Source organism: Diospyros lotus, chromosome 9 (assembly GCF_014633365.1).
Source record: "Diospyros lotus cultivar Yz01 chromosome 9, ASM1463336v1, whole genome shotgun sequence".
Taxonomy (NCBI): domain Eukaryota; kingdom Viridiplantae; phylum Streptophyta; class Magnoliopsida; order Ericales; family Ebenaceae; genus Diospyros; species Diospyros lotus.
The window spans coordinates 23409869-23424686 of record NC_068346.1 but is presented as its reverse complement, the minus strand read 5'-3'; the positions used below and the strand labels follow the sequence as shown (position 1 = coordinate 23424686).

General features: G+C 37.1%; 1 protein-coding gene across 3 annotated transcripts; it reads right to left on the bottom strand.

Moving 5' to 3' along the window:
• Nucleotides 1–2431: 2431 nt before the first annotated feature.
• On the bottom strand, nt 2432–14069 carry LOC127810229 (uncharacterized). Of its 3 annotated transcripts, XM_052349576.1 has the most exons (10): nt 13614–14067; nt 12931–13044; nt 12420–12488; nt 12275–12294; nt 12151–12203; nt 12025–12055; nt 11852–11930; nt 10927–11066; nt 10697–10751; nt 2432–5381 (listed from the first exon to the last, which is right to left on the bottom strand). In XM_052349576.1, the coding sequence occupies exons 1-9, from the start codon at nt 13795–13797 to the stop codon at nt 10740–10742; spliced, it is 702 nt and encodes a 233-aa protein (XP_052205536.1). In that variant the 5' UTR covers nt 13798–14067; the 3' UTR covers nt 2432–5381; nt 10697–10739. The 3 variants fall into 3 exon arrangements, with proteins under 3 accessions (XP_052205536.1, XP_052205537.1, XP_052205535.1); XM_052349577.1 differs by lacking the exon at nt 2432–5381 and having other exon boundaries at nt 10468–10751; nt 10927–11051; nt 13614–14069; XM_052349575.1 differs by lacking the exon at nt 2432–5381 and having other exon boundaries at nt 10468–10751; nt 13614–14066.
• Between the last annotated feature and the right edge of the window lie 749 nt (nt 14070–14818).

Below are 14818 nucleotides of genomic sequence, written 5' to 3'. Positions count from 1 at the left end.
TTACGGGATGAGGGACCTCCCTGGATACATTCTTACCTCATAATGTGCAAAACATAATTGGTGGAGACACTCTCATGAGGGACAAGACTTAGAGGAAAACAAGCCTACAAATGCACAAAAGGAAGACTTAAAACTTTTTGAAAAATAAAACAATGAAGACAAGGACCACATGATACCATCGAAATAGGGAGCTTGGGACGATAATGAAAAAAAAGACCAATTAAGCCAAAAACCCAAGGGCGCGAGACCTTGGGCATGAGGCTCAACGGTAGGAAATCGCAGTGATAATAGGAGACCCAAGGCAGCAGAAGATCGCAGTAACGACATGAGACCCAAGGTGACAGAAAACCTAAGGTGGCAAAAGACCCGATGCTAGGAGACTAATGACACGATGGCAACAACATTATCAATGGCTAGAGACCATTTACAAGAGACCCAAGGTGTGATGGTGGCAGCGCTATCAACAGCAGGAGACAGTCTACAAAAGACTCATGGCATGGTGGTGACGATGTTATCAACAGTGGGAAACTCACAGCATAAGGGTGGCAATGTTGTCGATAGCGAGAGACAATCCACATGAGACTCACAGCGTGATGGTGACTACACAAGGATGAGGATGAAGAAGGATGACAAAACAACAATAGACCAAAATTAATTTTGGTTAAGGGAATCCCAAGCAAAAGAAAAAAATCTCTAGAAAAGGTTACTAGAGAGAGAAAATTGCCCATAAGAAGACAAGAGCCAAAGGTGAAAAAAGTGGGAGAGGGTCATCCCTTTTATAGTGGGGGACAACATAAAAAAAGTAAACTCTCAATAAAATTTGTATGCAAAGTGCCTCCAGGAAGCTATACTGCTCAAGGGATGCGCATAGGAAAAATTTGCAAAGAAGACTTACTATTCCTTTCGGAAAAACCAAAAGAAAGAGTGGGGAGAAATTCATATATCTCTTATAAAAATATCGTGAAAAGAATTAAAGAAAACAAAAATTAAAGATGGGTCGACCACGTGGGCGCGGGTTAACCCAAAAGAATGGGCAAATAGCCAAGGGTGGGAGCCCTCTCCAGCCCCTCATCGATAGAAGACCCATGGTCCCCCATGTTGCTTCAAGTGACAGTGACAAGGACAAAAGACCTTTCCCACCCTATGTCGCCAGCCGCAGCTAAGACGGGAGGCCCTCAGCCTCCCATGATGCTTACAAGCAACGACGACAAGGGTGGGAGACCTTTCCTACCCCATGCCATCAACCGCGACCAAGGCAGAGGAAGGCCTTCAGCCTCCTACAATGACCTCTATGCTGGCAACATGGACGAGAGACCTCTCACGCCCCTCACCGACCAACGTATAAAAGGCAAAAGGCCTTTGGCCTTACACTGTGTCTAATGATGGCAACAGGGCAGGACAACCTTCCCACCCCTCACTGGTAGCCTTATTTTAAACGGGAGGCCTTTGGCCTCCTAATGATGGCAAAGAACAAGAGACATCCATCACCCTCCTCACTAGCAACGATATCATAGACAGGAGACTGAAGTCTTCCGCCCTTTCCAAGGTGAGTTGGTCGCTAGTACGTTTACTTGAATAAGGAGGGGTCTCACGCAACACACAAACCAAAATAACTCTGACATCTGAAAATCCCTCCAAAGGAATAAACATCATCTGTAAGAGGTGAACATTATCTGTGAGAGTCCTAATCATTGTGAACTTAGGATTATTCAATGCTCTACTATAAATAAGCAGTCACTCATTCCAAAAGAGTTACGTTTTTTATACTAGCGTAAATACTAGTCTCAAGCCTTTAACATCGTCAGTGTTTGACTTAAGCATCTTCAGTGTTTGTGTGAAGATTTTTCAGCATCCTCTAACTCTTTTCTTCCTTGCAGATTCAGACTCTTGACCGGGATGCTTCCACTTCACAAATTCATTATTATGTTCAAGCGACAATAATTATAATTCTAAATAATCTAAACTTTTAAATAAATGTTATGTTTAACATTTGTTTATGTTTGAATTTTAAAATATTATTTCACTTGGTTTAGTATTCAAATAAAACTTAAATGTCAATTTTCGAGATGTTAAAATTTTATAAATAAATATATATATGTTTGATAAAATTTTATTTATATATTACAATATTTTGTATTTTAAAATAATTAAAAAAATTAAAAAGAAAAAGCATTTTTCAAAACTTGCACAGGTCGCCCCATTTCGGGGGCATTTTTGGGCTGTAAAATGGTGCATGTTCCGGAAGTAGTTTGGGCTGCTTCTGGAGGATGTAATTATATCTATCTTAGTTAAGTCTAGTAATAAATTCCTTTGTTTATCAACAACAAACTAAGAAAACCTAACCTTTTATAGTCCCAAATTTCTATCAAGTTACCTTGAAAGAACTATAATAATCTTAAACGCTTGTTGTATAGAGAAAGATATTATTATATCAATGTTATTATAACATTATGTAATTATAACTGGTATTACAAAATTTCTATTTTAATAAATTAATATGAAAACATTACACTATAGTTTGATGACATTCACATGCTATGTATAAAAGTTGTATTTCTGTAACATGGTATGCTATTTTTATACACTGTTACGTGCCTTGTACAGAAAGCAGTGACAAACATACTGAGCTTGAACGATTCCTCATCCATCCAACCAGTTGGGGTGTTTTCTGGGCTCAGGTAAGTTCCTCTTCTTTGTTGATTTACTGTGATAATTCCGAAGTTCTTGTGCTTATCATCGTGGTATTGGAGAAGAAAATTCATGGCAATGCGCTGATCCTTTGTTTCATCTTGGTTTATGGGTCTGTTCTTGATCAGAAGATCACTTGGATTCATTAAGTTTTAACGCCCAATATTCTGTATGCCAAATGGGTATTAGTTTGAATTCATATTGCAGAACTTGAAACTTGTTCCATGTCTCATTCAGTAGTAGATTTTAATGCCTATATTCGTCTTTCTATTTTCATACTTATTTTTTTCCCACTCTAAACATACTTCCATCTACATTACTAAGTTTTCTTTTTTATTTTCATTTTCTTATTCATTCAGACATTCTCTTCATTTTCTTCATCCGACAATACATTTTCTTTCTCTAATCATATGATCAAGCACATAAACTTTAGGATGCCAATGCTAGCTATTAACCAAAGACTAGCAGATTTGTAGCTGACTGAGGAATCAGTTGTAAAACAACAACCAGAAACCACTAGTTAAGCTACATTTTCTGTCAGAAATGGTGAATATGAGGAGTACTATATAACAACAACAAGATATCCAGCCTTTATCACACTATTTCAGAAGTAAAAACTTCAGAAATAAGGTCTTCTTCTTTCATACTTGTTTAGCTCCTTCCTAATTCCACCTGCATTGTTTTCTGTGTTTTTCCAGTACTCAGCTTGTATTCCACCTAAATATTGCATCTTGTTCCCACATTGTGGATTAGCAAAGAAAGGGTGGGTGGGTGTTCTTTCTTTTTGGAGGGATCAACTAATCTCCTTCACCAGGCATTTCCTTCATCTTATTCCTCTTTATTGGACAATATGTTTCCTCCATATGGATTAACCAAGAGGCAAGAGCACAACCCAAGAGGCAAGAGCACAACGATGCGTTGTTCTACTCCCACTCAAATACACACCCCTACAGCACAACTCTCATAAACACACCTGCATGCATTAGGCAATCTGATGGAAACATCGATCATCCATATAGAGTGAGATTAACAAGCCTTCTCATTCTGGCTTTGCCAATAGTGCAAGTTTGAAACTTGTGCTATTTGTTCAGAAGATATAGAAATTGGCCAGATTTTCTTAGTTGATGGTGTTATTGCTTTTCTTGTATGAAACAACATGTGGAAGTTAAGTTGCTACATGAAATAGTTCCCAAATGCTTTCATCAAAGTTGTAACTCTAAACTGAAATTGAGAGGTGTAGAAAATTCTTGACTCCTAGATTAATTGAGATAATGATCGAATGCATGAAGGAAGCATCCATTTGCCTCTACAGACACAGATTGCTTCCTTCACGTGTTCTACACCTCTCAATTTCAGTTAAGCGCTACAACTTTCATGAGAGCATTTGGTAACTATCCCATGTTGCAATTTAACTTCCACATGTTGTTTCATACAAGAAAAGCAATAACACCATCAACTAAGAAAACCTGGCCAATTTCTATATCTTCTGAACCAATAGCACAAGTTTCAAACTTACTATTGGCAGAGCCAGAATCAGAAAGCTTGTTAATCTCGCTCTATATGGATGGTCGATGTTTCCATCAGATTGCCTAATGTATCTACATTACCTCTTATCTGCTGGTTTTTGCTGGTGCAGTTAGAGGCGTGGATTTCAGTGGGAGGAAAACAACACGTCATCGTGTTGCTGCCTATTGGGTGATCCATACGGAGGAAATACATTGTCCAATAAAGAATTAAGATGAAGAAAATGAAGGAAATATCTGATGATGGAGGAGATTCTTATTAGCCAATTCCTCCAAAAAGAAAGAACACCTGTTTTTTGCTAACCCACAATGTGGGAAGAAGATACAACATATAGGCAAAATCCAAGATGAAGACTGGGAAAGAAACAGAAACAATACAGCAGTAATACAAGCATAATTAGGAAGGAACTAAACAATATGAAAGAAGATCTTATTTCTGAACTTGTTACCCTCTTATCGTCCAATTCATGTTTTGTGATATTTTGGTTTTGGGTGATATTTTGGTGGCTGTTTTACAGCATTTTTGATTCCTCAGTCAGCTGCAAATCTGCGTAGTCTTTTGTTAATAGTGCATTAAATAGTAGCAGCTTTGGCAACCTAGAGTTTCTGTTCATAATCATTTGATTAGAGAGAGTAAATATATTGTCGGATAAAGAAGAAGAAGATGATGAAGAAAATGAAGGAAATGTCTGAATAGTAATGTAGATGGAAGTATGTTTAGAGAGAAAAAATGATAAGAAAATAGAAACATGAAAAAGGAGAAAAATTCTTGGACATTTGGTAAGAAGCTTCAAGCATATTCAATTAGACAAGAAAAAAGTGACCAATCAATCTAAGTTTCAAGTTCAGCAAATAAACATGGGCATTAAGGTTTACGGAATCAAAGATGGAACAAGTTTCAAGTTTAGTAATGTCAATTAAAATTGATACCCACTTTGCTACAAAAATTGGGCTCCTTTGATCAAGAACAGGCCAATAAACTAAGATGAAAGAATCAGTCCATTACAGTGAATTTTCTTCTCCAAGACCACAAGAACAGTGATCTCCAAGTAAAAGCAAGAGAATCAAGAAAAAGCAACTTACCGGAGCCCAAAAATAAAAAAGAACACCCAACCAGATGAACAGAAGAAAATGGTGAATCCTTCAAGCTCAATATGTTTATCACTGTTGCTGTACAAAGCACAAACAGTGTTATGATAGGAGGTTGATCCAACAAAGTCCATGTTACAGAAATACAATTTTTATATACAACATATGATCAAATTATAATGTAAGTTTGCATATTAATTTATTAAATAAAAATTTTATTATAACAATTATAATTTCAAAATGCTATAATCATATCAATATGATGTCTTTTTCTATACAGCAAGTTTGTAAGTTTGTAAGATTATAATTGTTTTTGCAAGGTAACATGATAGAAATATAAGATTAAAAATGTTTTCTTTGTTCAATGTTGATAAGTAAAGGAATTTATTATTAGAGTTAACCAAAGCAAAAATAACAAAAATAAAAAAAACCCAAATCTTTTCATGTTTTTGCAAATTTATCCAAACATTTCAATTTTGACAATTATATCTCAATTGGGTGCACTTTTATCCAACACTTGAAATCAATTTCGGAGGTGTGTGTCATTGTTGACGTGGCACGCCACCTATCACAGAAAAATATGAGTGGGACCCACATGTACACATAAAAAAAATAAAATTAAATGGCTAACTAGGGTTAAATGGTGGGGTTTAATTCTGGGGTTAAATGGGTGGCATTTAACTTTAAGGATTAGGCACGAGGGAGCCCTAATTGAACCAAAGGATTACGCAAGTAAGGAATCAAAGGACGAAGATAGAGGAAGGAATCAGCAGACAAAGACAAAAAGAAAGATGCAGAGGAAGAAATCGAAGGAAGGAGGTTAGGGTTTTGAGGTCACGAGAAAGGGAGACGCAAAGGAAGAGACAACGCCATTGACTGCAGTTTGATGATGAAAGGGAGTCATAAAGAAAGCATGGATTCATTTCCCATAAAGAAAAAAGGGTAAGTTGTCCTTCTATTTCGCTACAACATGAAATTCTTCAATTCCTTTATAGTCAGTACTCTGAATAGAGGATATAGTCATTTTTCTTGAATTTCTTAGTCGAAGCAATAGACAATATTCATTGATATTATTGATCATTCTTTGATTCAAAGCATCATCCAATCTCAATTGAAAAAGTAAATATTTGCTTCGAAAGAAATCTAGTTGTGCTTCTGTATTGCTCTTATATGTTTTCACTGATATGCATTAGGGTTTTAAATTTGGGGAAACAGTAATTAGGGTTTAGAAATTGAGGATTCTATAATTAGGGTTCCAAAATTGGGGGACCTTTTAATTATGGTTTCATTAAGGGGGTTATTTAAATTACATTGAATTTAATTAGGGTTTGTTTTTATTTGTTATAATGTTGTTTATGGATAATTGGTTTTATAGTTTATGGCTGGATTTTTATTGATATTGTTGTTGGCAGTTTTGATATAACAGTTGCCCTGTGAAAATATGGGTTGGTGGTAAATTTACTGAGGACCCACTACATATTTATGTTGGTGGTACCTATGTATTGGGTGGATGGAAGGATTGTACTGAAATGTCTTATAAGGATATTGTGGTTAAGTGTAAGGAGGAAGGTTATGGTGAATTGTCTAAGTTAGGGTACTACAAACCTAGGGGAGATTGGGATTATCAAACTTAGTCTTTATTGATGATGAAGTGTTTAGGATGTGGGAAGAGGGAGCAGAGTTTGGTTTTTTGAAGATGTACATTGAATGTAAAGGTGAGTCAAGTGGAAAGGATGTGAACCATAGACTATATGAGGCACAAGTAGGTGAGGTCAAGGTGAACGAGGGAATAAATGAGGTACATGATGATGGGGTAGGGAAGGTAGGTGTGGACCATGGAGCATATGATATTCACGTTGATGAGGTAGGTGTAGATTCTGAGGTAGATCTTAATTATGAAGCAACAATTAAGGTAGTAATACAAGATGAACCTAATGCTCAAGACACAAGTGATGAAGACAATGAAGAGAATGGGGATTTCAATCTTGATACAATTAGAGTGGATGAATCTGAAAGTGATGAGAGCTTTGTTGAGGAGTGTGAGACAGATGAGGAGTATGTAATTGCAAGGTAAAACAATCGTGCTTTTAAATCTACCATTGTTGACAACGGTCAAGGGTTAGGCTTAGATGTTCCTGTAAGGTTAAACAATAGTGGTGCAGATAAGAGTTTAGGTTATGAATTGGAGAATGATGATGGATATGTCGGTGAATATATGGAGTCTAATGACAATGGTTTTGACACTCCATACAGCAGTGATGAAAATGATTGGTTGAGCATAAAGAAAAAGAAGAAAAGGTGTTTGGTTTACAACCCACAATGTGATCACACTACTCTTAAATTTGAAACTAGTATGCTTTTTGAGAATGCCCAATAATTTAAGGAATGTGTTCAAAGATATGGAATTTGTAATGGCTTTAATATTGGATGGAAAGGGTACGTCAAACACATATGGAAGCAAGGTGTTTGACTGGTTGTCCATAAACTATATATGTTGCCAAGAAGCAAGGAGAGAGAACCCTAGTTGTAAAAAGGTACAATGTAGAACATTGTTGTTTTAGGAGTCTTACCAATAGACAGGCCAATTTGACATGGTTAGCCAAAGAATTCCTTCAAACGTTTAAAAGAAATCCTTGCTATGGAGTAGAAGACATGATCCTAGATATGAAGGATAAATATGCACTTACTGTGTCTAAGTGCTCATGCAATAGAGCTAAGACAAAGGAACTAAGCATATTGAGGGGAGGTTTGGAAGCTCATTATGCAAAACTGCATGCATGCAAGACTGAATTAACAAGGGTTGACCCTAAAGGCAAGTTTGAAATTGAGACAGACTCTACGGGACCTAGTGGGCAACCTATGTTCAAAAGATTGTATGTATGCCATCCAGGTTTCAGGAAAGGATATATGGAAGCTTGCAAGCCTTGTATTTGTCTTGATGGGTGCTTTCTAAAGACCCTAATAGGAGGTGCATTTTTGAATGCAATTGGAAGAGATGAGAATAATCAAATGTTTTCTATCTATTGGGCTGTGGTTTAGGGTGAAAATGAGAATAGTTGGAGATGGTTTTTTGAGCAATTGTTGGAGGACCTTAACATTGTTGATGAACATGCCTTAACAATTGTTAGTGATCAACAGAAGGGCCTTGTCAAAGTAATAAAGGATTTGGTACCTCATGTAGAGCATCAAAATTGCGCAAGGCATATTTATACCAACTAGAAAAAGCTGCACAAGGGGCAAGAATTCAAGTCATTGTTTTGGAAGGCTGTGAATGCAACCCATGAGGCAGTTTTTTTGAGGTGCACGTAGGATTTGCAAGAGTTGAATGCCACTGCACATAATAATTTTATCAAGTAGCAGCTAAATAGTTTTTGCAGGGCATTGATCGATACTTGGCCCAAGTGTGATATGACCAATTCCAACTTGGCTGAAACATTCAATGGTTATATATGCAAGGCCAGAAGCATGCCAATTATAGACATGTTAGAAGAGATCTTGACAGCTTTAATGGAAAGAATGTACCAAAAAAGGGAGATGATGATGAAGTGTTTGGATGAAATTTGTGCATAGATAAGGGATAAGTTGGAAAAGGCAAAGGTGGGGGCAAAGTAGTGCGCTATGAAACTTGCTGTGGGAAATAAGTTCCAAGTTAGTCTTGGGGACCAAGGCTATGTGGTGAGTCTAGATTAACACACTTGCTCTTATAGACAATGGGATTTAAGTGGCATCCCATGCTCCCATGCTTTGGCCTCTATTTACTTCATGAAGCATGATCCGATTGCATACCCGGATTCGTATTACAACAAATCATAATACTTTAAGGTATATCAGTATATATTGAAGCCATTGAATGGGTCAAACATGTGGCCAAAGGTTGATGCTGCTCCCATACTGCCTCCGCCATATAAGAAAATGCCTAGCAAACCAAAAAATAATCGAAAGATAGATGTTGCTGAAGATGAACAAAACAAGGGTGTGTTCAGTAAGCATTGCATGCATATGACATGCCAATTGCTTGGAAACTGGCCACAATAAGAGAGGTTGCCCAAATAAGAACAAGGTAGCTACACCAAGACCTCCCAAGGTATGAATGTTGTCACACTTATCCATTCTACATAAATGGAGTTTTATATTGTTTAATTTCAGATTTTTCCTTTATAGTCTAAGAGAGGCAAACCAGATGCCCCAAAAAGAGCCAAAACACGTACCTCAGCAAGGCAAATGGCAAGAGATAAAAGAAATGTATATCTTCTCAATTAATCACTATATATGCTTAGGATACTCAATGAAATTAACTGCAACAAAATATACCATTAAAACCCGAAAGTACTTCCAGAACATATACCATTTTACAGTCCAAATATTGGCACAGTGGACCGAAGGTCAGCCAGGTCCAACCATTTTATTAAGGGGCATAGGTCTGTGCAGCCCCTTCCTCCCCCCTCCCCCCCCCAAAGTTTGTAATTCAAGCAGGGCCAAGCCAAATTTCACCACCTGTGTGACAACTTCAGACCAGATTTTCAGTTTGGTCTTCGATCCAAACATTTGGAAAGTACCAATCCTGGTTAAGCCATAGTTCTGAACCAAATATTGAAAATGTAATTAAAAATTTTAAATTTTAGGTCCAACACATCCATTAATCCAAGGTCTCAAACGAATTACTTTGCAGTTTGCAATTATGATTGTTTGTTTGTAATGAATACCATGTTATGAATTACTTTGCAACAAGAAAATTTTACTTTATAATGAATATTATATTTTTGTATTATTTTTTATTCAAAATTCATATAAAAAAACAAGAAAATGACATATTGGATTGGCACACTGGTCTAGTCTTGGGGGGGTCAAGAATTTAGATGATGCCACTCCAGTCCAATCTAGGCCAGTTCAGTTTGGTCTAGACCAAATGAACACCCCTGCCAAGGACTCTCCTAGTAAACCAACCATGGGGCACTGCATGGTTTTCATCTCTCCTAGTGGCCAGCCTCATGGCCCTGCATTTTAAATTCACTTTGCACAATTTTCTCAATGGTTGTCCATTGCCCCCCCCCCCCCCCCCCCCCCCCCCTATTTTTGACTTGGCGTTTTACTTTTAACAGATCATTATAGAATTGGTTAAGTTAGATTACCAGGAGCATTACAACATTCAACAGGCTAGGGTTAAATATTAAGAAAATATCTTATCATAAGGCAAAACTGTTTGAACAGTCAACGGGCGATGGCTGGTTTTCTCTTCTTTTCTTTCTTTTTTCTAATTGGAGGACAAATTGTGAGTGGAAGACAATAGATGAATTCAACATAATCTACATTTCTCAACTTCAAGACAAGAAATTCCGAGAGTTTTAAGTAAAGCATAAACAACCCAGATACAACAAGCAGAAGGTGCTAAGTCTTACTCAATCCCTCCATTACTCAAGCTTCAAACTTCAATCCTGGCCTTCAAGAATCATCCTGGAATCAATTGGAAAACAAAAATTTACTCTACAAGTATCCAACCTTGTCCCAGTTCAGGACATAGTTGCCCAAACTCTGTGTAAAATGAAATCAACAGACAATCTCTGAAATAACATTCAGGAGATGGGTTCCTAAGGGTAAGCAGAAAAGAAGAGAAGCTGCACAGCCCCACCTTAATACAAACATAGATAAAATGGACATCCGGGTTCTTCCCGATAGCTGCTTCTAATGAGTTTCCATCATCATCCAATGGAATTGGAGAGGTCAACTCCCATTTCTGCTGTCCCGAACTTTCCCCTGGCAGAAGTTTATCTGCGCATGTTAAGAATCAGCCAGAGTATGATGATTGTTCTCATACTTTAACTACTAGGAAAAAAAAGCCATGAAAGAGGACACCAGCTAGAAAATAATAATGCACGCAGTTAACAAGGTCCAAAATAGAAAAATGGGGTAAGGCCATTTTTCTAGAAAACAGTAAATCCTAACTGTAGATTCCTTGGGTACTTCCTTAGCTAAAGGTCAATGAAAAAAATAATAAAATCATAAGTTCCAGTGCTGTTCAATACAATCCCTGTACTGGCTATTCAATATATGTGCATGAAATGAAGAAATATGCGTTACCCTGAGTGGATGTTCGCACTCTTGCACTGTGTGTATGTATCTGAGTGCATGTGCTTGTGCATTTACATTGGCATTATATGAGGATATGTATGTCAGTGATGAAGAGAAAAAACAAAATCATACAAGTTTTCAATTAGAAGAAAAAAAAGGTATAGGATCAGGAATTTTTGCATCATGAGTTCTAGATGCACTTATAACCATGCAGGAGATACATGAAACCCTTTTTATTTTTTTCTCATTACCTCCCAATATATTCAGGAGAGCTGAGGACATAGCAATTCAGGCATGAATTACTTAAACAATTTACAAATTGTATGTATATCATATGTAAATCAAAATGGTAAAAATTGATTGTCATATCAAGTCAACATATACATGTCATGTGATTTTGTACCATGAATTGGTAGTAACACTACACTATATTTCAATTTACTTTAATATGCAATACAATCACTACAAATGAGACTTTTGCTGACCTATGACGTGGAGTTTTATCGTCCATGGCCATGATTCTCTCAACAAGTGTAAACGATATATTGGTGCTCCATATGTAATCTGCATAGCACCAGACACTTGTTAGAGGTGAATATAATTCATGTAGAAAACATGCAAAATCTGGTTGTTTAGACAAAAAATAAGGTACAATTACCAGAATATAAACTCCTTTATCCTTGAGGACCCTATAGTTTATCATCAACTGCTTCAATACATGAACAGATCAACAAAGAAAAAGACAATGGTGTAGTGAAAATGTAGCAAAATGATGTCATTGTACCTTCCAACCTCCTCAAGCATCTTAGCAGCATTTATCCGCGAGTTATTTCCACACTAGAAACACATATTCAATTTGAGAGTTCACTCTTTTAAGATATAAAATTATTACCAAATACAGAACGTACCAAAAGAGAATCTAGAGTTCCTGGAGACAAAAAAGGAAATAATATCAGGCATTTTTCTAAAACCATATCGAGAACATGCACCTTGACTCTCATAAAAAATGTTAAGAGGTCACATAACAAAAACTAAAAGGCAAATGCTATGTACCTTTGTCAATAACGGTATCAAAGGAACCTGTTTGAAATGCACTCATATCGCAGACATCCATTTGACTATCTGCTCAATATTGAGGAAACTGCAATAGCAATATGCAGCTCATCACGGCAGAAAATTTCTAAGGACAGAAGTTCCTAGCCCACATTTTTTTCTCTTTGCTAATTGTGCTGCTTCAACCTACATATATCTTAAGTCTGAATTTTGGAAAACTAGTCACATCGAGTTCATTTTGATACAGCACTAACTGTGACATGAACTTTACATTCTTTATAACTAGTCTTTGCTTTATACATGATAATTTGACTGTTATTTTGACAAGGATAGTAAGGACAATTTCTTCAGGGCTTTGGAAAGTGAAAGCATGTTCTTAAAAAATGAATACAAATGCATACAAAGTTCCAGAATTTAATCCTCAAAATCCACTGCTCTAGGCAACTACTGATATAGACTGAAGAAAAGTCAGGTAAAACGCATTGCACCAGAAATAATAAACAAAAGATACATTTCAGTTGCGGACGATTACTATATTTCTTTTGCATAGCTTCAATCACCACAGAGGATATATCGATGTTGACAACATCCCCATAACCATCATCCACCATGCCTTCACTAAATGCTGCAAGCACAAGCAACATGGTCATGGCTCCATGAGGCTGTCAATCCAAACAACTAATAAGCTGCCATGTCAAGAATGTATCTATCAGGCATTTCAATCTATTAGGAAAGAGAACTGGAGCGTTAAGACTGGTACATTTTGTTGAACAAAAAGACCTCTTTTTCATGTCGAAATCAAAAGGTTGCAGCATCAGATTTGAGTACAAGTATTGCAACAAAATAACAAATAAAACAACTAGAAAACAAAGCCTAGGATTGTGGTTAATGTTCTTGCTTTTATTAGCGTATGAAAACCAAATTCAGCGCGCCCACCAGACACACATCATTTCCTCCTCTGAAATCAAATCAGTGGCATTTGAGCATGATAAGCTAAATTAGCTATAAATTTCAGTCAATAGGGGAGAGAGAGAGATTTGTCGCAAGACATTGTCGGATCAGTGGATCTAGTGGATATAACATTGCAAACTGAGATGAAAGATAGATATATATATATAAGAGAGAGAGAGAGAGAGAGAGAGAGATACCGGAGGAGATAAAAAAAAAAGGAGAGAGAGAAGGAAGGATGCGTACCGGAGTTGCCGCAGCCAACGACGAGCACACGGTGGAGGAGCGAAGTGTAGAGGCGGAGGAGAGGAGCTAAAGAGGGATACTTTTGGTACCAATCGAAGGGGCCGTCGTCCTGTGCGTAGCGGTTGTCCCAGTACGATGCTTCTCCGTAGGCCTGCGTCGCTGTCGTCGTCGGTCCGAGCGTCATCTCCTTCTTCTTCTGATTGGTAGTGCTCTCTCCGGCGAGAAGTTTCCTTTCCTTTGCTGGATGGATAATTCTGCGATGGCGATCTGACCAAGGTGGAGTGATTTTGGAGAAGAAGAAGACGAAGATGCAGATCGGAGAAGGGTGTTTCTGTCATTTCACTGGACACGTGTACGTCGGCACGAACCGGTTGTTCATTCGTCGCGGTTCTACCAGATTCCGGCTTCCTTTCTCAGGTCTCACCTCCAAACCCGCTCCGTTCAAACTACTCTACCAAAACTGGTCTAAGTGACCGTCGGACCTTTTTAAGTCATTTGAACCAAATTACGCTAATTAAAGTCAAATTAAAACTAAAACTATTCAAAATATAGCGTAAAAAAGAAAATAAAAAAGTAGCATCTTAGTTATCAACAAATCCAACAACTTGATGTGTCCGATAATGATCAATATAAAGTTAAGAATATAGAAAAGATCAACGAATGCTTTGTTAGGATATTAGAATGGGCTCGGTGAGTTGAGTATAATTTCTATATTATAACTTTAGAGGACTATCATTTTCATGGACTTCTCTTACTTTTTGTCCTTAGAATCATTAGTCTCTATTCTTTCTTTCTCTTTATTATCAACGATAACCCTAATTAATATATACTCATTGGTCCGTACAAATAAGTCGACTAAATGATATTGGTTATTTCAAGGTGAGGGATTCCTATAGAGGTATTAATTTGGTGCTTTGAAGCATTGTCATGACTACCACGCAAACATGCAAGTCTTGAATCTCTTACGTAGTATTGATGAAACAATCTATGTATTATCCTAAGGTTTCTTTATTTCCTTGTTGAATACTGAGTAGATAAGTAATATATTTCTTGTGTTGGCAATTTATAATGAATGTTTTTATAAACTCTTTCCTCTATTGCTTAGAGGAGACCCTTCAGTAAGGCTATTAAACCAAATTCGATCATGATCTGTCAAAGTTGAAGAGAAAACTCAACACATGATAGCATCCTCCCAACCATATAAC

Coding starts and splice junctions, on each gene's coding strand:
- LOC127810229 (XM_052349576.1), bottom strand. CDS start 13,797: ATGACGCTCGGACCGACGACGACAGCGACGCAGGCCTACGGAGAAGCA. Junction 12,204..12,274: donor GAACTCTAGATTCTCTTTTG/GTACGTTCTGTA, acceptor ATGTGTTTCTAG/TGTGGAAATAACTCGCGGAT. Junction 11,931..12,024: donor ATAAAGGAGTTTATATTCTG/GTAATTGTACCT, acceptor GGTGCTATGCAG/ATTACATATGGAGCACCAAT.